Here is a 23,989-nt window from a genome sequence, read left to right as displayed (position 1 = left end):
CTTCATCTTTGCAGGCTTGGGCTATTTGCTGATATTCTGCCTTAGTTATTTGCCCCTCTTTCCACTTTTTATACTTGTCCTTTTTGTCTTTCAATTCATCAGAGTTCTTTATGCAGCCATGCTGGTTTCTTTGAAGAGCTGTTATTTTTCTTCTTTGTTGATATTGTGCTAGGCTGGGCTTTTATAATCTCACTTTTAAAAATTTCCCAAGCTTCTTGAGTTGTTTTCCCTTTGAGGATTTTCATCCATGGAATCCTTCCCAACTCTCTCTAAGTTTATTGAAATTAGCTCTCTTAAAGTCCAAGACTCTAGTTTGACTGTGTTCTATTGTTTGTGCTTGCATAATGTTGAATTCCAATATTGCATGATCATTCCCCCCCTCCCCCCCAAGTTCCTGTGGCTTCAACACCTTCTATTATTTCATCTCTGTTAGTGAGAATTAAATCCAATATGGTTGATCCACTAGTTCCCTTATGGATATGGATGTAGGATATGGATTACATTAACCCTACATGAGAGAATCATACCCAGATTCATTTTCTGGATATGTCTAGACATATTTGTGTGGGAAACATATTGAACCTGCTACTCAGTTCATAGCATTACTAGATACTTTCCTTCTCACCTACCCTAATAAGGCACAAATAAAAGTTTCCATTTGCCAAAATGTCTACCTTGCAGCAGGAGGAATCAAGGACCTGGCAGAATGAAAAGCACTCAGTGCTTCCATCTTCTGATTGAATAATGGATGGGTCCCATGCAAGACTTTAATCATGGCTGCTTATACCTTTTGACTCTTTCAGCCCATGCAAGAATGTTTGCAATAGAAAGTAAATAAGAGTATATCAACTTCTGAATTTTAATATTACAGTTTTCTGTTTGTTGGCAAAGTGTAGCTTGCTTTGGCTAATCTTAAAAGCTGAGCTGAGTTAGACTTGACTAATGTTTGGAAAAGAGATCAGCTAGAAATCACAGGCTAGATGATGAGTCTAAAATAAATCTTCAGAAAAGGCAGGGGCAAACCACTTTAATACTATTGCCAACTAAACCAGTTATCAGGGCCTGAACTGTTTGTTTCATACAGTGGAGGGCTCCTGCAGAGAAAATCCCAAATCCACATTGTTCTGAAGTATTCCCAAATCTCAAGCAGATTTGTGGCCTGCTAGGGAACATGAGACTTGTTCTGTATTTACTAATGAAATTTGTGCTGGATCAATTAGCTTAAAGATTGCATTGTTAGAATTTAATAAATTGAAACATGATTTTATACATTTAAAAATTGGAGAAATAAATTAAATCATTGCTTTTTCTCAAATATGATCTCAAGCATGCCTTTCTTCTTTCCTCCCATCTCAACAAGTGACTCTGTGTGACAAACAAAAATAAATTAAGAACAGTTAAAATCAGCAATACATAATTAAAATATGTAGCAGGGATTGCTATAAAACTTTATTATTCCATTGAAATAATCTATTTTTTTACTACTCTGTGTTAATAATCAACTCTGCATTGTTATATTTAAAGATGCTTATAGTTCAGAAGAATGGGATTGCTGATTTTTAATGCAATATATATATATATGCTTTTCTTTTAGAATCAAAATGCAAAGAAACACTTCTCCATCTTGCAATGAGATTGGGTCTAGTCCAACTTTCACAGTTCCTGTTATTCCAACCAGGTGGAACAGTTGCAGTCACTTTACTTAATGAAGAAGGATTGACACCCTTGGACTTGGCTTTACAGAATGGACATTTCAGTCTTGTTGAAATGTTTTCCAAGTAAGTAGTATGGCTTAATATGAAATAATGTAAAGAAATTATTATTGTTGTTGTTGTTGTTGTTAATAATAATAATAATAATAATAATAATAATAATAATAATAATAATAATAAAGTTGGAAGGGACCTTGGAAGTCATCCAATCCAACCCCCTGCTCAGGCAGGAAACCCTATACCATTTCAGACAAATGGCTGTCCAGTCTCTTCTTAAAAACTTCCAGTGTTGGAGCATTTATTGCTTCTGGAGGCAGGTTGTTCCACTGGTTAATTGTTCTAACTGTCAGGAAATTTCTCCTTAGTCCTAGGTTGCTTCTCTCCTTGATTAGTTTCCATCCGTTGCTTTTTGTCCTGCCTTCAGATGCTTTAGAGAGTAGCTTGATTCCCTCTTCTTTGTGGCAGCCCTTGAGATATTGGAACACTGCTATCATATCACCCCTCATCCTTCTCTTCATTAAATTCAATTAATACTTTTGTTTGTACCTCCATTAATTCAGTGAATTATTCTATTGCAGATGTTTAAATGGAAATACTCTATCATAGGGTTTTTCAATCTTTGCAATTGCTGCTTGGCTTTCACTATCCAAAATTTCCCAGCAAACAAGGCCATTGTTTAGAATTCTGGGAGTTGAAATCCATCTGAAAATTGTCAAGGCTGGAAAACGCTCAATGGGAGTACAATATAATTTACTTGTTTATGTCTTGTTATATATTATAATATTTGGTTTACTTAAAGTATTATGTGAACCTTATTCTTACGATTTAGGGGTAGATAATAATTCTGTAAATAATGAGTAAATAGAAAAGAAGAAAAATCCAGCTAGATTTAAAAACCGATTAGAAGGATGGGCAACCAGAAACAGTCTAAGTGAGATAAACAATAAAACAACTTCAGGTAAAACTGTTTGATTGGCACCTCTGTTTATATGTTGTTAGAGATTATCCAAAGTATTTAGGAAATATGCAAAGTATTTTTCTCTCTAATGTGGACATGTATTCACTGGATTTGTTAGTTGTATCTCTTGCTCTTTTTATGAATTTAGCTTCTCAAAAGGTGCTAAGAAGTTAGAATACACTCTTACAGCAAAATAGCAATCTTCTGTCACTTCCTTTCTTCAACAACCTAATTATTACCATTATTTTTCCTTCTCCTTACCTGACTTGCTTTTCAACTACATATAGATTTCGCTCTGTCATGCACATACAATCACACACCTCACTCACAAAGTTGCAGTGAAATAGAATAGATTTTAAGCTGTTCAAGAGTTCATTTCCTGCTGAAGCAATATGTTGTTGCTGATTAGATGACTTGGCTGGCATCATCTATTTTACCACAGACCTGCCCTGGAGATCCTCTCCATGATTGACTTAGCAACAGGCCAGTTGTCTAATTTTATTTTAAAGTTGCCATGAAGGTCATATGCAAATAGAAACAAGTAAGCAAGGAGACTTGTGATTTATTTTTAAATATCCCTTTTGGGGATATTTATTGGGATTTTTGGTTTGTTGTATACAGACAAGGACACTGTGCCACATATGGGCAACATAATCTTAAAATGAACAAAGAGGGTAGTTTGGAGCCAGGATTCTGACAGTTGTCTTGTTCAAATGCACCCATTCTCATTATCTAGTCATGATAGTATTAAATAGGAAAGAAAGAAAATGAACAAGAAAAAAAAGCCCCAGTTTAGTTACTCCCCCTCCTTCAAATCTACACTGCTGTTTTGTTTCTAGCTTTACATAATATTCAGTTTGTATGAATTTATGCATTCTTTGTTATCACACTTATTATGAATATCACTTTTTGGAACATTCAAACAATACAACTCTCTGGAGACTATTTTGTATTGTGGTATGCTTATGAGCTGGTATGCAGCTGGTTTGTCTATTGAATCTGGTTTGTGATTAAATAGTCTGCGTTTTTTAAAAAAGTCACAGAAAAAAAATCAGCTCTGTATTCTTATTTTTTTTCATCAGAATTCTTCCAAGTTGGAATTGTTGATTCATAGACAAAGTTCTTCAGGAAAAACTTTGTTTAGCCTGAGCACTCCATAATATTTTTTACATGAAATCTTTGTAATTAGTCAGATTAGAGTCTGAAATTATGGAATGCAGTGAGAGAGGGATTTTGCATAGGTTTGTGTTCCATGTTTCATTTGTCCAGGCACTCTTACTCTAATCTCATGAATGTGTTGTTCCAGAAGGCAGACCATCCATCCTTTTGAGATTTCTAAAGTGGAACTTGATGAAAATGCTGTCCTTCAATTTGCTTATTTGTCAGGAACTTTGTTGCTGACATTAAATGACACAACAGACCATTCGTTAGAATCTGATGTTCAGCTCTTTAGGAAATACTTCTGGGATAGAACTTTTACACAAAAGGTAAGGACCAAGTTGTAGTATAGTGAAATGTTATCCAATTGATTTTTTTATGAAGCTAGTTTTTATTTAAATTGAAAAGCGATGTGGAAAATGTTAAAAATTACATTCTAATTAAATGCCGTGTGTATTTTATGTTGTACATACATGTAGGTTTTGTATATGTTCAAGCAACCCTTATAGAAAACAATTACTTAAGTATATGTACATTTGAAGAAAGAAATAAGCTATTTTATGTATGATTCAGCAATAAGGCCTTTGCAATACAAAATTAGAAGGAAATGTCTGAAGGAGTGCATAGTCCATAGAATAAACAGGATGTCCTGGGCAGACAAATAGTACAGAGGTTGAACAGAATTTGGAAGACAGATTATAAACAAATCTTAGTATAGCTGCAAAAGATTAGTGTAACCTGCAGAAAATTAAATTGTTCTTGAGAGAAAGCTAATACATACTAGAAAATTCAAGATGAATCATCACTTACGAATGAGAACTACAGAAATGTAATAAACTTTGAATACAAATTACTTCTGTAGGATATAATGTTATTCAGGACAATGCTGCTATACATGACAAAGGCACTGTATAAAACTAATTAGAAATTATAAAAAGAAGCTGAAGATTTTGCCCAGCATGTCCATGGTTGCCTTGAAATGGAGAGTGAAATCAGTACTTGATTTCTAGTGATTCTCATAGACTGAATAAATGCATGTTCTACTTTTAACGAACACATGTAATTCATATACATCCTGAATTTGAAGGAAGCAACCTGACTGAAAAGTGTCAGTGCTTCTTCTAGAATTCTCTGCAGCTGAATCCCTGTCATACGGTCAACAATGTGCTGTAAAAAGAAAAAGGTGGGCAATGCACTGCTGGATCTGGGGAGGGCCTTTTAAAGAAAAATGTGTAGCACAGCTTTCTTAAGACTGTTAACACCATCTCCTTCCTGAAGTAGGGTGTTGCTGGTATCCCAATTTTTGTTGCATCCCTATAATTCCATATAATAGCCAAGATACGGAATCCCTGTAATTCCATAATAGTCATGTGCCTAATTCACAAATGGCAGGTGTCATAGCAGAAAGCACTCTAGGTAATTCCTTGGAATTCACAGGCCAATTAGAGTCCCTTGCAGAAAGTTCAATGCTCTCCCAGTCTTTGAGTTTGGTGAAGTGAAGGGAAATATAGTGATTACCTTAAGAAAGGAATACAAAACTATTAAGAGAAAATAAATAACAACTCAGTCCTGGGGAAAGAAGGAGACATGAGACATTGATTCTGTTTGGTATAAGAGGGGGCAGAGGAAAACTAGCAGGCTTTCAAGATTTTGTTACACCTGCAAGTGTAAAGTAGCATCCTAAAATCTTTGTTTCCTAACACAGCCTACCTTGAAGGGCTGAGAATTGGACAAAGTCAGTGATATCATTGTCTTGCCCAGTCAGGTATCAGTAAAACGTGCCAGGTCCACTTTCTCATTCGCTACCGGATTGCAGATAATCATGCTGTTGTTATGAATAAACCTAGAATTTACCAGCAGAATATAACAAATACCATGATGAAAATCCAGCCAAAATGTCTACTGCACCACTAATCAGAAAAGTACCAACAAATCCAAGAACATGCCCATGAGTGAGTGAAGGAAATTTTAGAAGTATAGACAATGAGGGATGCCAGAAATAAATCTGAGAATCGTATTGCTAAAATCTTCAAGACCAAGAATAACAATGAAAAGTTTTAAATACTTCAGAAGCAGAAAATTGGCTAGGGAGGCAGTTGGGCTGTACAGAGAAGGAAGTTATAGCTGTGCCAGTAGGGAAGCTGAGAACATTGCAGAGAACCTGAATTAATTCTTTGCTGCCGGATTAATCCAAGAAGCTCATAATTATGTGGGAAGAACTTGCTCTGCGGCTTTACTTCATACTGGCATAAACTAGTTTCTGGTGCTGATGTTGGCTTGGCAAGGAGAATCTTATGTTACCCGGGGCTTTCCATGATGCCAAGAAGAACCAGCCCAACTTCATCTTTCCATCAGAAAGACCCACACCAGCAGCCAAAGCAACTCAGAGCCTGAGAAGAGGGCTGAGCCGCATTGCTAATCCTCAGCACCTGCTCCTTCCACCTGTCAGACCTTCGTGGAGGAGAGTAAGCTACAGAATATCAGTCCTGGCTACAGAATATCAGTCCTGGAAATCAGATCTCAGTCCCTACCTCAGCCTTTGTTCCCTGGAAATGCCCAACACTAACATGGGCTATTTATTTACAGGTAATCCTTGACTTACGACCATAATTGAGCCCAAAATGTCTGCGGTTAAGTGTCATTTGTTAAGTGAGTTTGCCCCATTTTACGACCTTTCTTGACACAGTTGTTAAGTGAATCACTGCAGTTGATAAGTTAGTAACCCAGTTGTTAAGTGAATCTGGCTTCCCCATTGACTTTGCTTGTCAGAAGGTCGTAAAAGGGGATCACATGACCTTGGGACACAGCAACGGTCATAAATAAGAACCAGCTGCCAAGCATCTGAATTTTGATCACAAGATCATGGGAATGCTGCAAAGGTTGCAATTGTGAAAAATGGTCATAAGTCACATTTTTCAGTGCCATTGTAACTTTGAATGGTCATTAAATGAACTGTTGTAAGTTGAGGACTACCTGTATTGAAGTGTCATTCCTCTACAATAGTGAACTTGAAATTTTATTTATTAATCAAACTGGCTATGCTATCAAATCATCATTGACTTGCAACAGTGTAAACCTCAGTAACTACAATGTCCAATAAAACAAAATTGCCATAATTCACAATACCAATATATTTACAGGTATAACCAATACAAAGAATGTATGTGGAATGCATACTAAATTTGTACACTTTTAGTCTTTACAATCTCTGGAAGGCCTTCAGTGAGGATGTTGACCTAGCTTTTGGAAGAAGGCTGTTCCACAGTGATTTGATAGCTTTCTGGATTCATCCCTCTTACTGCATGAACATGAGGCACTTTGAGCAGTTTCTCCTGGGAGGATTTCTTCAGATGAGTTGAACCTGAGTGGTACAGGCAGTCCTGAAACACTTTGATGTCAGTCCTGAACACTTTTATATCTCAAAACTACCATTTTATTGGTAACCAGTACAGTGTCTGCAAGATAGGTGTAATACAGTCATAGAGACACTAGAGCGAGTTAAGAGACTGATGCAGTCAAAATGGAAGCTGCTACATTTTGGACCAACTGTAGTTTATAAATGATCTTCACTTCTACTTCAGATAGAATGCACTGCAGAAATCTAACTGTGGTGATAAGGCCATGAGTCATCAACTTCTATTGTCCTTTGTTATATCTATATCTGAGTAGGGTGGATCGTGAGGAAGGTCCTCAAGACCTTGTGGTCTTATCAGGCCTAGGGCTCCAAGGAACTGGAGACAATGCTTAGGCTCCATTGCTGAACTGCCTATTCATCTTCCTTCTTCACCTAGGATTTGTATGTTTTTATAATGTTTATTATTATGATGATTTTTGTATTTTTTTATATCTGGTTTTACCCATTTGTTGTGTACTGCCCATCTTCAGTGAGATGGGCGACTATATAAATTTGATTAATAAATAATAATAAACTCTTTTTTTTCCAGGTCAATAATTGAACATAGGCACTGACTCAACTTAGGTTTATTTAGCTTCAGGCTATGATCTAATTTAACTCTGAACATATGTAGCATGTTGGAATAGTATTCCTTCCAGGGATTTGGACATCCCAAATATATTTGGACATCAGCTCCCAAAACTGTGTTGCTCTTGATTGGCTTTGCTGGCTGTGAATGCTGATTGCTGCAGCCTGAGGACATCTGGGCAGTACCAAATTGGGGCAGATTACATTAGAGTACCCTGTGAATTTTCTTTGTGCATCCTATGTGAAAAATATAAAATAATAATAGCATCATGAACATAATAATTAAATCAATTTATTATTTTTTAAAACTTTTTAAGAATCTTACTCCAAAGCAAGCTGAGATATTGGGAGGAATGCAGATGCCTTGCAACTCTATAACATCTAAAGAAGGTATTGTATGACATTATATACAATTCATTGTATTGTGTCTGTAAAATACGTCAAAAGGCTTTCACCTTTTACTTGTATGCCAAGGCACAATTTCTTTCCAACCATCATCTGTGAAGAGAACTGAAATATTATAATCTTTTTAAAATACCACAATGCTAAATATAATTCTAAAGTATTTAATTAAAAATAATATCTTTAGAAGAGGGTTTTATGAATTTTAGAGGCTGTAGTCTAACTGAGAAAAAATTGCAAATATGGCTGTTTACAGATTTGATAGGACATAGTGCCAGTACCATTTGAGTTCTTGTTACTGCTCTCTGTTCCCTGCAAGGGCCCAGGTGGGTGTGAGCCCTGGTGCTCAATATGGTGGACACAAGCCAGTGATGCACACTGATGCTTGTGGATGTTGGACAGATTATCCCGCTGCCATGTTCCTTGCTCTCTCAACAGCTCAGTGCTTACAGTAGTGCTTGCAAAAAATTTATCTTCCATTTCTTCCACCATTACTTATTCAGCTTGCTGACAGAATTTGCTTTCAAAACTTTCTTATTAAAGAAGAGGATTTTGTTGAACTTCTCATAGATAAAATGTAGTGTCTTGCATTTACTTGAGTTATGAAGTTGCTAGGTTGTTGTATGAGAAATTTTTCATTACACAATTTTTTACCCAGACTCCCTGACTGCCCACACTTTAATTAAAACCAGAGGAATTTCTCCAATTTGGCTTTTTCAAGATTGGAAAGCATAAGTATCCAGAGAAACTTCAGAGTACTGGAATGATATTGAACGGAAAACAATATCACCAGAAAGTGGCATTTCCCCCTAAATTATCCTGAAGGACTTTGAGAGTAAGCTAGAAAAACAGAAACCTCTTTTGTAGGCAAACATTGCAAGACAAATTTCAGCATAGCATTAGTCTGCAAAAGTAAGCAAGTTGCTGAATGCGGATCATTTCACTAGGGCTACATTTTTGTGTAAAGTTAGTTACTGAACCAGAAAACAGATTATTTGGATAGGTTTCAGCTGGGATTTAAATCTGAGTATGAGATTGAAATGGCATTAAGTTACACTTGTGAACAACAGAATAGGACAAAATGAGGATGATACATCTATTCTCATTCTCTTTATATCCCAGAGGCTTTTGATACCATTAATAATATATCCTTCTGGATCAATTCAGGGGGTTGGGAATGGAGGGCACAATGTTGCCATAGTTCTCTTTGCTTCAGGGCTAGATCTAGTTGATGTTGAGAGGAGAGATCTATTCTCTCCCCATTCTGTTAATTTCTACCTGAAGACACTAGGTCAGGGGTGGGCAAACTTGGCTCTTTTATGACTCGTGGACTTCAACTCCCAGGATTCCTGAGCCAGCCAAGCTGGCTCAGGAATTCTGGGAGTTGAAGTCCACGAGTCATAAAAGAGCCAAGGTTGCCTACCCCTGCAATAGGTAATATCATCCCAGGCTGACAAAAGTTTTTTCTCAGTGTCTGGAGGCTTGAAAGTCTGCATGAAGAAGAACAGGCTTCAACTCAACCCTAGCAGGAGTTTGTTTTTAAGGCCCTATGGACCCCTACTTTTTCCATCCTTACATCTTGATCAGGTTATGCTGCCTAGACAGATGTGAAAGGAGCCCTTTTCTGATACAGTACATTATAGCCCCCCTCCCTCCCCAATATTTTGTATCCTCCTGGCATTTTGTAATCCTTAAAAACCTGGAAATTGCTCCAGTCATGAGGCCTGCAAGTTGGGTGAGCCTATTAATCTTTTTTTTTTCTTGACATGACTGTGGTTTTAGTTTACTTGACTTCAGATGCCATTCAACTGCTAATATGCTATTTTTGTTTGTTACTTTGTTTACTACTTTTGTTATATTTGCTGCAAGATGGGTGGTTATATAAATCAATGTAATAAATAAAAACAGTTAAGTTTGTCTCTTCCTAAATATTGGATGAATATATACATTTCATAGCTGGGAGGTACATAAGAGAAGGCTCTTTCCACGAAGAAAATGGTCAGGCTTTTGATAATAGGGAGATCTTTAAAAGATGCTTTCTTCCTGATCTGAGCAGCCGTACACGTTCATAGCAAGAGAGACAGGCCTGCAAAAAATCAACTCCAAGCCATTAGCTTTAAAGGCTAAGATTAGCAACATGTACTTAAAGGGCAACTGATAAACAGTGCTGATTTTTAGCACCATCATTTTATGATTCCTGGATTCTGCCCCGGTCATCAAACCAATCATTGTGTTTTGTATCAGTTGCAGTTTCTAGACACTTCTTAAGGATATCCCCATGTATGTTAAATCAGGTTGTAACCAAGGCACGAATAATTGCTATTAAGTCTAGCCAACTCAGGTAGAGTTATGCTAGTTGTATATGGGCAAATGTGCATCTTACCTGTAGTTGTGCTTGCTTGTAGTTGTGCATGATAGCTAGTGATGAAAGAATATTCATAAATTGAGACTATACTATCGTGTAGTTCTACCACAGTCACAGCATAATTAAAAAGCAAAAACAAAGCAAAGGTCCAAACTCCAAAAAAACCTGCTTCCCAATAAATGACATCACTCCTCCTTCCCAAAGGCTGTTAAATCTGGCTTTTGATTACAGAAAATAAAAGTTTGCATATTTCTTATAAAGCATTAGATGGAAATTATAAAACAAACAAGGCAAAGAAATGTAATCTGAAATATTTGATCATGAAACAGTTGTGTTTCACAATTCATGTTTACTTAGAAGCAAATTTCACTGGGCTCACTGTATACATAATCTGAAATGTTCTCTTAAGAAAAAAAATAATTTAAACTGTTGCTCAAGTATTGATATTCTAAATGAGCTTTAAGGTTTGATCTGTGGAACTGTAAAACATAATAATCATTCCCTTTGCATCTATTACACCGGATAGATTAGCTATGGTGACATATCTGTAAATCTCTTTTAATTTAACTAATGTTCATTAGTTAACTTTGAAGTTAAGAAAATATCTTGTTTGTTATTTGTTTTTTGTTGTTAGTTGCGAAATCGTTTGTTATTTGTTGTTGTTAGTTGCGAAATGTCTGACCCATCGCGACCCCATGGACAACGTTCCTCCAGGCCGTCCTGTCCTCTACCATCTTCTGGAGTCCATTTAAGCTCACTTGTTTCTTATATGATTATTTAAAGACAGAAAATTATCAACAAGCCATTATTTAATAATGATCTCATCCCAGAATTGAAAATTGGGAAGAAATTTCAGAGAAGTTGTTAGATCATCTTGGAAACTTCCAGACGCCAAGAGCTAATTTGTCTGGAAATTATAGTGTTGAAGCTCAGTTTATCTGAAAAACACTAAGTTAGGAGAGGACACATCAAACCATTTTCTGGTCATTGCTTTAAAATTTCCATTGTATTCACAATTATTTTTTTATTTTTATAATTTTATTTGCTATTTAGAATCATTATAAATTACTGCATTGTTGTCTGCCTTTTATTCTTTAAAAAATCTGTCTTGATCAATATGGCATTGTAACAACCAAGAGGCGCATCTGTTCCTCTATCTGTAAGGTGGGACTGCCTGTCAGACTTACATTCTTATATATTTCCAGGGTAGAAAAGCTCATGTGATGTTTGACAATTAGTACATTCAGTCTGAACATAGGGGAAATCTAGGCTTTCAAAACTGAACTGCTATAGAACGAGGGGCTCATCTTCTAAACCTTTTCCTTTAAGAACTAGATGAATGTGTACACTGTGTACACTGAGTACTCTGGCACCTAGAGTCATAGAATTGAAAGGGAGTTGAAAGGGACCATGAGTGTATGCAGTGTATAGAAAGCCCTTTATCAAAGAGTAAACATAATCTCTTGCAGTTTAAATCAGAATATTGACTTTACTGATTTACAAATCCAACTTAACCAAAACTTATTAATAAAATTGGTCTGCAGGCTATTAACAAGGTGCTTCTTTAGGACTCCTCAACAGAAGTGATTTTTACTCTCTACCAGCCTCTGGTAAAAAGGTTAATTCACTCAATGGGGGAAGGATTTTCCTAGTAGGATGGGAATAGTTTCCAAGGAGGAAAAGTCAAACTGACCAAGCATTGCTTTAGATCACGGGTGTCAAACTCGCAATGTCATGTGATGTGTCGCGATGTATCGTGACTTTTTCCCCATTGTTGGCAATCGAGTGGGCGTGGTTTCGGCATGACGTATCCGGCCCACCGGCCGGCAGTTTGACACCCCTGCAATGGTTTGATCAGTTGATTCTTGCAACACTTGTTTAACGTAAATCTGAATTTTACAAACTAGGAAGGGATCATGAGCAGATCTTTCTTCAAAGAGTTCTCTGTTAATTATGATAGGCTGTTAGTAGTGAGGCTCAATGTTTTGTCTGATCTTACTTTGTTTTAATTCTACTAAGGACTTTTCCCTTCAGCCCGGCTTAAAAAAAATATGCTTTGGATTTACCTGCTCAAAGCCCTGAAATACAGAACTACCGTAGGGAAAAATAAGCTTGTGTCAAATCTGAAAGGCAGTGAATAGCTGTGTAACTGTACCATCTCCCAAATGAATAAGATTTTAATGTTCCGTTATTAAACCAATAAAGCCAAAATTGAAGTATAAAAAGTATTCATTAGATAAAGGGAAATAAGAAAAATATGAGAATGTAACAATTACATACATGTAGAATTCTAAATAAAATCAGTGTAGCCAGCCTAACTAAAGTATTACTTATTACTTGTTTATCTAAGGAAGTGAGTTTCAGCACATGTTCATAATACATTGCAGAGAGGATAGTTGAAATAAATTATTACTTCTCCTGCTGGGGATGCTGTTAGGTAGAATTTCCTTGTGGCTGCTACTTCTCTTCTCACCCCGCTTAGTTTTATAGAATACAGAGGATATGGAAGCTAGCATCTTTGGAGAGACCACCCGTTGCTTTATCCATTCAAGTAAAATGCTTAATCCCAGGACTGCCCACTAAATCAGAAATGATCTAATATCTAAATTCATGTTCCTAAGACCTATAGTGGTATAGTAAAAGCACAATCTAGTTTATTTAGGTGTGCCATTTCATAAAAGATTGTTTGGGGAAGCGTGGGTTGAATTTCATTTATCCTGGTGTTTCAGTATGGGGTCATTTTTATGGGGCACGGTTGTGCCATAGCAAAGATAGAGGTTTCCCCTATTGAGTCATAAGAACTTGAATATGGATTCAAGTATGTTTTGGTCTGAACATGTCAGGGCAAAAGATATCTGGCCATGTCTTTTGTTCAAAAGAATGATCAAACAAGTAGGGAAGGGAATCTCAACTTATCAAAGGCATAAAAGGAAGGATTAATGCTCAGAAACATTTTGTTGCTCTTGATTGAGTCATCACCTTAGCTTGAAGCACCTGCTGCAAGTGTAAATATTCAGGAAATAAAATTTGTCTATACTGATAGGAAAGTTATGACTGTTCTATCCAAATTCATAGTAGCCTAAATTATTTGTTGAGTAAGTTGCCTCCTTCCACCCACATCATGGTAAAGTACCGCTAGAAGGATATCTGTAGTTGTTTTGATACCCAAGAGAGAAAATCAGACAGAATCTCTCTCTGGCAGTAAAAATACAGAAGAACAAATAAAAAAACCTAATTTTTACTGTTTTGTGATTTCCAGAATCATCTCCTTGAAGCAGATGTTCCCTTTGGTTTCACAGAAAGATCATTCCTTGCTGCTAGTTCTGAATATTTGGCTTTGACTTTATTCATGCCATGCCAACATGCCGTCATGATATTTCTAGGTTATAGAGAAATATAAATCTCTTTACAACAGAATTCTGCTGTTTTTATGTTTTAGTTCTTAATAAACAAATTGTCTAGTCTTTGACATTGATTTCTTGGCTATTGGCTGGTTAACCACAGTGATACTTTGCTACTGGACAGAACTTAATGTAGAAATAAAACAAATTGCCATAGTAAATGTTTAATTTGCTATAAATTAAACAGGCTAGAGAATTGATGCACATGGAATGACATTACTATGTAGGCTATATTTTGAAAGACAGTGATGGCTTCTACATTGTAGAAAATACTTCATACAGTATGCATTTTTTTCCAAGAAAGATTAAAATAAATCAGATGCAGTCTTTCTCCACTCCATCCACCAAAAATTTAATTTGCTTTTTTAATAAATTCAAGTTGTAGATGAGTACATTCTATAATGTTTTGTAAATCTTTGTGCAAATTCTTTGTGTGAAAGGTAGATTTGCTTTCAGTGTAATTTGTAAAGGAGAAACGTTCCCCTTTAGGTGGGGTCTGTGATTTGCAAAAGAACACATGATTCACTTATACTTCCTCCTTCTTCCCTGCTTTATATAATATTTGAAACTCAGCTGCAATGTAAACTCGGAAAACATATCTGCGTCCAATGTTAGAAACTTGATATAAAAATGGGCTAACGAAATAGAACTACTGTAAAAGGAAAAACAATGCTCACAGACTGTATTAATTTCTTTTTGGCAAAAATATTGTTTTAGCTGAACCATGTAGGTTATAATAAAAGATGGAGTTGTGCAAAATGCTTCTCTTGCATAATATTGGCACTGTTTATGATTGGGGAAAATAAATTAAAAATGGTTTTGATGCAGCAAGTCTTTATTCCAGAGTTTTGAAAAAGAGCCAGGAAACAAAATAATAACATAAATGCAGTTGTTTCCTGTAGTTGAAAGAAAAGGAAGGGCAGTTTTTTAAAAAATATATGAAATTGCTACTCTTGTTTACAAAGTCAAAATCTCAGGTTCACTATAAATAATTATGCTGCTCAAAAAGTATTAATAAGTAAAGATAATTTGGGATTCAGTTTGCGTACAGCATACCCCTTTAAGGAGAAAATCTTGCTTAAATTAACCCATTAAAATAACACAAGAACTTATTGTAGAGCTTTCTAGCATTTCAGCTCTAGTCATGTGACTTGGAAGTGGTGAATATAGTAAAGAAACATTGTTTGGTCTTTGTATATTCTTCTGTTTTCCTCTTTCAGTGGGTGTATGGTAAGGGGAAAGAAAAGGAATGACTTTCCACTGTGGCAACGGGATTAATGAAAAACTGCCTTTTTTAAAACAGATCTTATAGATGTTGCATCTGAGGACCCACTTAAAAATGAAGATTTGACGGTATAGTCCAACCACCTTTTTATGAATTGCTAAAATCAAATGAGACTCCTATGTTATCATGCACAACACTTCACAAAATCCCAGATGGGCTGATGACCGCTAAGTAATGCTTCCTTCTGAATATGTTCCAAGACCAATTATAAAGTGTCTGAGATTTTACAAAAACATAGTCTTGCTGTCTGCTTTGCTTTGCTTCATGCTCAAACCATGATAATTGTGACCAGTCATTTACAGTAAGAAATCTGTATGGCATTATAGAGGGACAACCTCTAAGAGTAGATGGTTTGCATGGTTGTAGCAGTTTTCTGTGGCATTTCAGTTTTCATGTGATTGCATAAAGCTAATAATGCTTTGCTAATAAGTGTTAGATCTGTGGAAGACCTGAAGAAACAAAATTGTTTTGGAATACTTGGGCGTGTGAACTCCCTTATATTTAGTTGGATCACTGTGAGGTTTTATGTGGAGATATTTCCTTATAAAACCTCTTAGATTAGCAATGGTAAGACTTAGATTCAAAATCTTCAGCATAGCAAAGCATGCTTTTTTCCCCCTTGAGCCCTTGGTCAAGGAATTCCTTGCCCTGGATGGACTTGTGGGTTACAGAGATTTATAGAGATCTTAGGCAGGACATAATTAATGTCTCCACCTATTTTCTGGTATGGAAATGACTTGTAGGCATGATCCCAAGTCTTTGAATTATACAGGAAATAGAAGGTAAGAAGTTGTTTTTGATACTTTTATGATCTGCATTATCTGCTTCTTGATTTTTCAAAGTTGCTAAAAGTGTTGTTCCTTTATATGGTGCCTTTAAAAGCTGTGACAGCCAAAGTAGTTCCTCCTCCCCCTCCCCCTTTTATAATGAGTTATCATTGTTGCCAAACTTGCAATATAAATTTATTGAATTTATACTACTTTCCTGAAGTATTGGATGAGTCCTTGACTGTTGAGATTTTTTTATAAAAGCTCTGGTTTGTTATTTGAGAATCTTGGACAAGAGCTTACTGTAAAAACAGATATTCTATTCTGAGTGGCTAATTTTGCTTGACAGTTTAGAAAAAATAATGTTACGTTCTGAAATGAACCAGAACAGCAAATGCTTTTGAGAAATTTATTGCATTCTGAAATTTTTCACCACAGTTTATTATAGATTACATACTGGAACATAGTATTAATCCCATTTTTTTTTCTAGTTTCACCAAGAACCTATAATTCATGCACAGGAAAATGAAGATGAGAATGTATTGGATTTAGGTAAGAAATTTTTTCAGCTGTGTGTTTGTATTTTAAAATCTCATTTATTATCACTTGCGAATAGAAATTTTTGTCTGATGGCCTGAAGTGATAGGTTGCAAGTAACAGTGCTTAAACTTGTCTCCCCTCTGTCACTTCTTCTATGGACAAAGATGCATTAATTTAAGATTGGTGTTGTGCCACTTTGTCACACAGTGTCACAGATGTTGGGTAAGTCTTCACAAGTTGAACCAATTAACTGTTCATTTGCTGATGCTCCAGGAGAAACACTGCAAATAATGTTTTTTTGCATATCTTCTGAAGCTATGCTGTGTAGTTACCTATGGGTGGTATAGCCATTTCGCCCTGTCTTTTCATTCTTCAGAAGTATACCTCTCCATTTTAAAGTCAAGATGCCATGGCACCATGTTACTTTCTTCCTCACTGCTTTGAAGAGTGGAGCTAACATTTCCCTAAAGAAAGAGCAGTTGATTTGTTGTTGTGTTGTTTGTTGTTTAATTATTGACTTCATACAGACTCATGGTCATGTGATTGTGATTTCCAACAATTCTTGCTAATTTCCCACAAGCAAAGTGAATGGAAAAACTAGCAACTGTTAGAATTTCTAGGTAGTATTAGTTTCTGTGCTGATGTAGAATTCCAGGAGTTGGAATACCAGTATATCTGGAAGGCACTAGGTTAAGGAAAGTTGTTATTAAATGCAGAATGGAGTATTGCAATGCTTTTTACATATTTTTGGGAACAATAAGCATATAGAGATAATCCTCGACTTATGATCAGAATTGAGCTCAAAATTTCTTTTACCAAGCAAGGTAGTTGTTAAGTAAGTTTTGCCCCAATTTACAACCTTTCTTGCCTCAAATGTTAAGTGAATCACTGTTGTTGTTAATAACATGGTTGTTAAGTGAATCTGATTTTTCTATTGACTTTGCTGGTCATAAGGTCACAAAAGGGGGATCACATGCTCCTGGGAATCTGCAACCATCCTAAATACATACCAATTGCCAAGAGTCTTTTGATCACATGACGATAAAGATTCTGCAGTGGTTGTAAGTGTGAAAAATAGTCATAAGTCTCTTTTTTCAATGCTGTTGTAACTTCGAATGGTTGTAAGTTGTGGACTACTTGTACTGGAAAAAGAATGTCATTTTTAAAAAGCAAGTTCTAAATTGGTCCTTGTTGTTAATTGCGAAGTCGTGTCCGACCCGTCGCGACCCCATAAATTGGTCCTAGATAATTTATTAATTATAAATAGTCCTTATGAGGATTTCCATTATGAAACTTAATATTTCAGACTGTTGGCATTCATTTCCACTTCATACTTGGTATATTTCTTCATTTAGTTAACAGCAGCATTTTAGTTGTTTATAGACTAAGAGAGAAGATAATCACATCAGTGTGAAAAACATGTTGGTATATGTTTTAGTAATGGAAAGCATGTGGACTTTTTGGGTTTCTTTCTGTCTCCTCTCACATTTATTTCTTTTCAGCCACTTTATATATTGGTCTTTGCATTTATACATTTACATTAATTCATCAAATTTGCACAAGCACAAACCCTTTATAGTTACTAGTTCTGTGGGTGAGGCAGATTTTGTTCAATATTCTTAAAGAGTTTTTCTGCAATTCCTGATTTTAGCCTCACTTTCCCTTGAAAGCTTTACAATTTGGCTGTAGATCATGGGCAAATAAGTGGCAGCCAGAGACCAAATGCGATTAAATGATTTGCTGGGTTGACCAATTGTAAAATGTTTGAAATTAATGATGTTGCATGACAAATTAGTGTTATTGTAAAGGAATATTATAGGAAAATGAGTGCTGTTCCTATTTTTGTTAGAAATGAAAGTAAGGAAGGGAGAAAAGTGACAAGGAGTAAAAGCAGAACACAGTTTAACTGAAGAAAAAAAAGGAAAGGAAAGGAGTCCTTGTGGATTTTACTCGGCTAGTTGTTGCCCACTGTAGTAGGGGTGGTGCTCATCTCCGTTTCAAGGCTGTTGAGCCAGCGCTGTGATCATGTTGCGGAGCACTGTTTCCTCCCCACTAAAGTCATATCTATTTATCTACATGCATTGGCATGCTTTAAAAATGCTAGGTGGGTAGGAGCTAAGCAAAGACAGGCGCTCACCCTGTTGTGTGACACTCGGGTCTTGATCCCAGACTGTCAGCTTTTCAGCTGACAAGCCCAGCGTCTTAACCACTGAGCCATCATACTGCTCCAGAGAGGTGAAGAAGACTAAAGAAAAATTAGAGAAGAAAACTAAGTAATAATAGCTGGAAGTGGTAAAAAGATAGTATGATACGGAAATAAATAAGAAAGAAGAACAAGCTTTGGATGTTAATTAAGCAAGACCCACACTAGAGATGACCCAAATAAAGTAAGGGATTGATGAGACAAATAAAATGGACAAAAGTGGGCTTCTTTCCTATTGCAATAGCTTAGGTTATTGCATTGGGCTGGTTTCCTAGGCAGTGATGGGCTTTAGCTTATGTTAGCTGGTTAAAAAGTAGTTGTTCAGATAGTAAATTAAATTCCAAATTGTAGCCAGATGTTTCTATTTCTCCTTAGCCTCTTTACAGAATGATTATCTATATTTCTGTGATGAAGGAGAGAGCTGTAGCTAAGTGCGTGCTAAGTGTAAATCATTGCCTTGCATGAAAAAGGTCCAGATATCATCTCTGTCATTTTTTAGTTTGGACTCCACTCCTTGGAGCGTCTACCAGCCAGTGTAGGTAATACTGGGTTAGATGAATCAGAATCTGTATAAAGGAGCTTCCCTAAGTTTCTATTCTAGATCATATTATCCTATCTATTCATATGAAATTTGAAAATATTGCTTATAAAAACATTTGGCACTCAACAGCAAAGGAACATACAAGAAAAATTGACAGGTGTTTTGAAGTAGTGCACCACACATTTATAATTGGTAATTATATCTTATGTTGCTGCTTTATCACCCACATTTCAGAGAATTCCCACAGAAACTACATTTAGCTTAATATTAAAATAAATGACAGAAAGAGATTTCACAAGTCAAACTCAGTTTCTGGTGACTCTGTGGACACAACCGTGCAATTTTTTTTGGCAATAATATGGAAGTAGGTTCCCATTGTCTTCTAGGGAGGTTTTCAAATTTTCAGTTTAGTTTAGAACCTTAGTTATCTATAGACTTGCTATCTAAATAATAACCAGGCCTGACATTGGTTAATTTTTTAGAAACTAGAAAAAGTTAGTTGGGTGCTACTATTGTTACGACACTTTACATTAAATTAGCAGCAATACTTTAAAAAAAGCTAAATGCTTATTCCTATTTTAAAATATTCCTAAACCCTGCATGTTTATGTTCTTCGATAAAATTGTATAGGTATCTTTCAACAGAAATATGCTCTTTTTCTAAAACTCAAAATTTATAATAGCTGGTATTCTAATAGAAAAGGATATGGAAGGATAAAGGGCTGCAATTTTAAATAAGAGTCTGGATAAAGAAGTTACATTGTTCATGTGATTTGGCAGCCAATGTTTTTATTTTGCTGAGTTCCTTGGCTTATATTTCTGAGGAGGTGAGACATTCTACTGGCCACAGCTTGCTCTTCAAGAGATAAAAAGCACAGAGGCCAGATTGTTGGCATCACTCACAGTGTGACCAGGGTAGCAAAAGAAGATTTTAAGGAGTCTGCTTTTCGGGTGGGTTTTAGATTCTTCAGTAATTCCCATTTAATTACTCATCACTTGCAAGCATTGAACAGAATGATCTGCTGCATTCTGAGAACCACTTGGGTTATACTGGAGTCTGCAAACTTTGCTTTCAATATCTCCGTTCTTTAAAGTTAGTTTCTTAGTAGGATTATAAAAGACTTTAGTTAATCCCTCTCTCCGGAAAGTAGGTATGACAATAGAAAAGGGATTTGGAATAAACATTTGCATGCTTTTCTTTAGAGTGCCTTCTCCAGTCAGGCATCTTCCAGATATATTGGTCTACAATTCCATCATAATAAAAGAAGCTGATGGGAATTGAAGTCCAATATACTTGGATGATTTTGAATGAGGCAGATTTTGGATATATGCCAAGCTAGGAAAATTAAACTAAACTCTATATCTCAGTCTTCTTAATAGGATTTTGTCAATATTGAAAAATGTATTTCAAGAAATACATGCCAAATATAATTAGATAATCCAATACTATATTGTATCAATTTCCGTATGAAAGAGCTATAGTTTATCATTGTGGTAATAACTACCTTAAGCCATAGCTGGGAGCTTGAGTTTCAACATTTTGCTTCCATACTTATTAGCCATAGTTCAGCATTATCTTTGCATTCAGATTAGTTATGCTTGGTCTTAGGTAAGATTATCTGAAACATGTGAATGCCCAAAATATCGTTTTAGAATGTGGCTTGTTTTAATTAACCATGATTAAGAGCAAGCATGTTTAGGCTTCTGATACAAAACTTTTTGTATTAAAGTGATTTTGACAATGAAAATTCCCAGTGGCTTCATAACCCGTTAAAGGCTCTAGGCCAGCGGTTCTCAACCTGTGGGTCGCGACCCCATTTGGGGTCGAACGACCATTTCACGGGGGTCACCAAACAATGCAATCCACCATTTTTTTTGTCAGCCGGCGTAGGGGGCGCCGCCGTGCATGCGCGCTGCGCAGGGGGGGTGCATGGGGGTGACGCCACGCATGCGCGCCGCACAGGGGGCGGCGCTCGCATGCGCACCACCTGCTTATGACCGGGATCGCCGTATAAAAAGGTTGAGAACCACTGCTCTAGGCTGTATAGCTTCAGAACTTTTCTGCAACATCTATTTATATCTTGTTAAAATAGCTATATCTTTTATATCTATGCAGTTGCCCTCTGCTCTGTATCCTTTGTATTATTCCAATTCCCATTTTACACATAATAATATTTTAAATAAGATTTACGTATTTGCCATATAAGTTAACAATTAATCAGTGGAACAGCCTGCCTCCAGAAGCAGTAAATGCTCCAACACTGGAAGTTTTTAAGAAGAGACTGGACAGCCATTTGTCTGAAATGGTGTAGGGTTTCCTGCCGGAGCAGGGGGTTGGACTAGATGACCTCCAAGGTACCTTCCAACTTTACTACTATTATAAGTGCCTGAATTACAGTAATATATTGTAAATAGTGCATGCTTTGAATGTCAGGTGGAGCTGACAGAATCTGTTAAATAAAGAATTATTGCTTACCCAACTCTGGAACACTATAACTGTGGTATTTTGAGAATGAAGTCTTAACATGTTAATGTTTTCAAAGTGATAAAGGCTGTTTTGTATTTTAAAATATAAGATTTTTATTAAAGATTTATAGATCATCAAATACAGGAAATGTTTTAGATGAGACAGAGTGATAGGAGAATTGTTTAACTGTCTGAACTGTATTTCAAGAAAAATGGTCAAGTAGGCAGTTTATTAGGTCTATTTTCCTAATTTCCTTTAAAAAAGAAAGATAGCAAACATAGATATACAGTTTGTATAGTATTGATTCCATACCTGTATACTTACTTCCATGTAATATTAAAACATTTCTTTTTCCAAATACTTATTTGGCTTCTTTTTTCAAAAGGTTTGTTCTTCTCTCACATGAGCATATGAAAATACTTTGTTTGAGACTTTATGCAAAATAAATTCTCGAATATTCCAGGAATATGAATTCAGATAATCTTGCAACTAATAGAAACACAGCTTGTTCCTTCTTGAACTTTCTTGCATTTTCAGCGTAGCGCCGTTTACTTTGATGTGTGAATTACTGCTTGCCCATCATAATGGGAAGCAATGCTTTGAAGTGGGCTCCCAGTTGTAGACTTATGTGGTAATATTAACCAAAATTTGCTGACCTAGACATCACAGAAAGTTAAGAACTAAGCTACAGTTAAAAAGGTGAACCATATTATGGACATGTTTGAACAAGATGACATGGCAAGAATGCAAATCCATCTGGAGATCTCCTCACCCATCTTCCTTTTGTCCAAATATATAAATCAGAGAAGGAACCCGATTTCTTTTTAAGCTTTTTTGGATTTGTTCCAGTGGACAATGTGACAATATCAAAACAAATGAGTGATTTACTGCAGTTCATATGCAAGATATCTCTGGGCGTAATTTTAGCTACCATAAGATATGTTATTCAAACATAATTGGTGAGCAAAGACTAAAATTTGGTGTGATTGTGATTAATCATTAATTTCTAGAGTTTGGAAGTTTGTTCAAATTGAGCTTCAACAAGATATATTCTTTTGCCTTTTCTAGAAAAGTGGCTCTTGGTATTAGCTTAACAAGAAAGGCTCTTGTGCCATTTTAAACAATAGCAAATATTTCCTAGAATAAATCTTTGTAGACAAGATACTACTCTTCAAAATTCAGGAATTCATATATATTGAATCTTCATGATTCTTTTTTTGTCAGTTGTGAAGTTGTCACCCTCTCTATTGCAGCAAATGTTTCAAGAGGTGAGGGTTAATTCTTTGAACTGTGCAATCTATCCCATGATATGGCCAATTCCCTATGATCAGTTTCTAGGCAACTTGGGATGCTTCTTTTTCTCTTCTGGCTTGGCATGAGAAATGAAGCAAGAGTTGCTAGTTGGAAGAATGTTTGGGTTGCTTGGCTATTCAACAAATCTTCTCTATCTTCCCATGCTTCTTTTCGATCTGTAAAGTTTGTAGAATACCATTGAAGTGAATTTAAAAAGAACAACAATTGGACCTTTCTCTTCCAGGTAGAGATTGTTGAAATTGTTCAGTTTACTAGAACTGTCTGTAGCTGTTCCTTTCCCGCCATAACGCATGCTTCTATTACCAGTGATACTGTTTAGCTACATAGCCTTTTATTGGCAACTTTTCTGATTGCCTTTTGATTTTTTTTCAAGCATTTCAAAGGGCTTTTCTAGTGACTCTTGCTTTCGTGTTATGTCTCTATAATATATGTCTTGTATTCAGTATTAGCACTACTATTGAACACCCTGCTTTTACTTCGTCCAGTATTAAATAATTCAAGTTATTCAGTCCAAAGGATTCTCAACATTTATCCAGTGCCACAATTCCAAGGCATTACTTTTTCTTCATTCACCCTTTGAGCTTTCACAGCCATATATTTTGATTGAGAAAGCTGTAGTCCTGACAATACATAACTTTGTTGGCAGCATTAGCTCTCTGCACCCTACTAGGCTTGTCATGCTCTTTTTTCCAAGAAGCAAATGTCTCTTTAACTCATAGCTACAGTTTCCAACGCTGTGAATATTGAGCCATGAAGATAAAGATGTTCTTTTGTACTCCATATATTACATTTTTTTGCACATGGTTGGCATTGCTTGTAGACACAAACTTATGGGTTTATACTCTTTTTTTAAACAGTAAGCAACAGACCAGCTTTCGCACTCTCTTCTTTCACC

General features: G+C 36.0%; 1 protein-coding gene across 7 annotated transcripts in view; it reads left to right on the top strand.

Annotated features, from left to right (window-relative positions):
* Nucleotides 1-23,989, top strand: part of ARHGEF28 (Rho guanine nucleotide exchange factor 28) — a 136,388-nt gene that overhangs the window by 47,405 nt on the left and 64,994 nt on the right. For 5 of the 7 annotated variants that reach the window (XR_005553877.1, XM_039320722.1, XM_039320724.1 and 2 more), the window contains 5 exons: nt 1,595-1,778; nt 3,977-4,157; nt 8,128-8,200; nt 15,282-15,331; nt 16,522-16,582. Coding sequence is in view for 6 of the 7 variants with exons in the window: in XM_039320722.1 (XP_039176656.1) it covers nt 1,595-1,778; nt 3,977-4,157; nt 8,128-8,200; nt 15,282-15,331; nt 16,522-16,582 (549 nt within the window). In the remaining variant the exon portion in view is untranslated. Of the gene's footprint in view, nt 1-1,594; nt 1,779-3,976; nt 4,158-8,127; nt 8,201-15,281; nt 15,332-16,521; nt 16,583-23,989 lie in introns of those variants that run through there. The other 2 variants (XM_039320725.1, XM_039320723.1) reach the window with 2 other exon arrangements.

Source organism: Crotalus tigris, unplaced genomic scaffold (genome assembly GCF_016545835.1).
Source record: "Crotalus tigris isolate CLP2741 ecotype Arizona unplaced genomic scaffold, ASM1654583v1 scf7180000023687.2574627, whole genome shotgun sequence".
Taxonomy (NCBI): Eukaryota; Metazoa; Chordata; class Lepidosauria; order Squamata; family Viperidae; genus Crotalus; species Crotalus tigris.
Note: the sequence above shows the minus strand (reverse complement) of the source record. Positions and strands in the feature narration are given on the sequence as shown.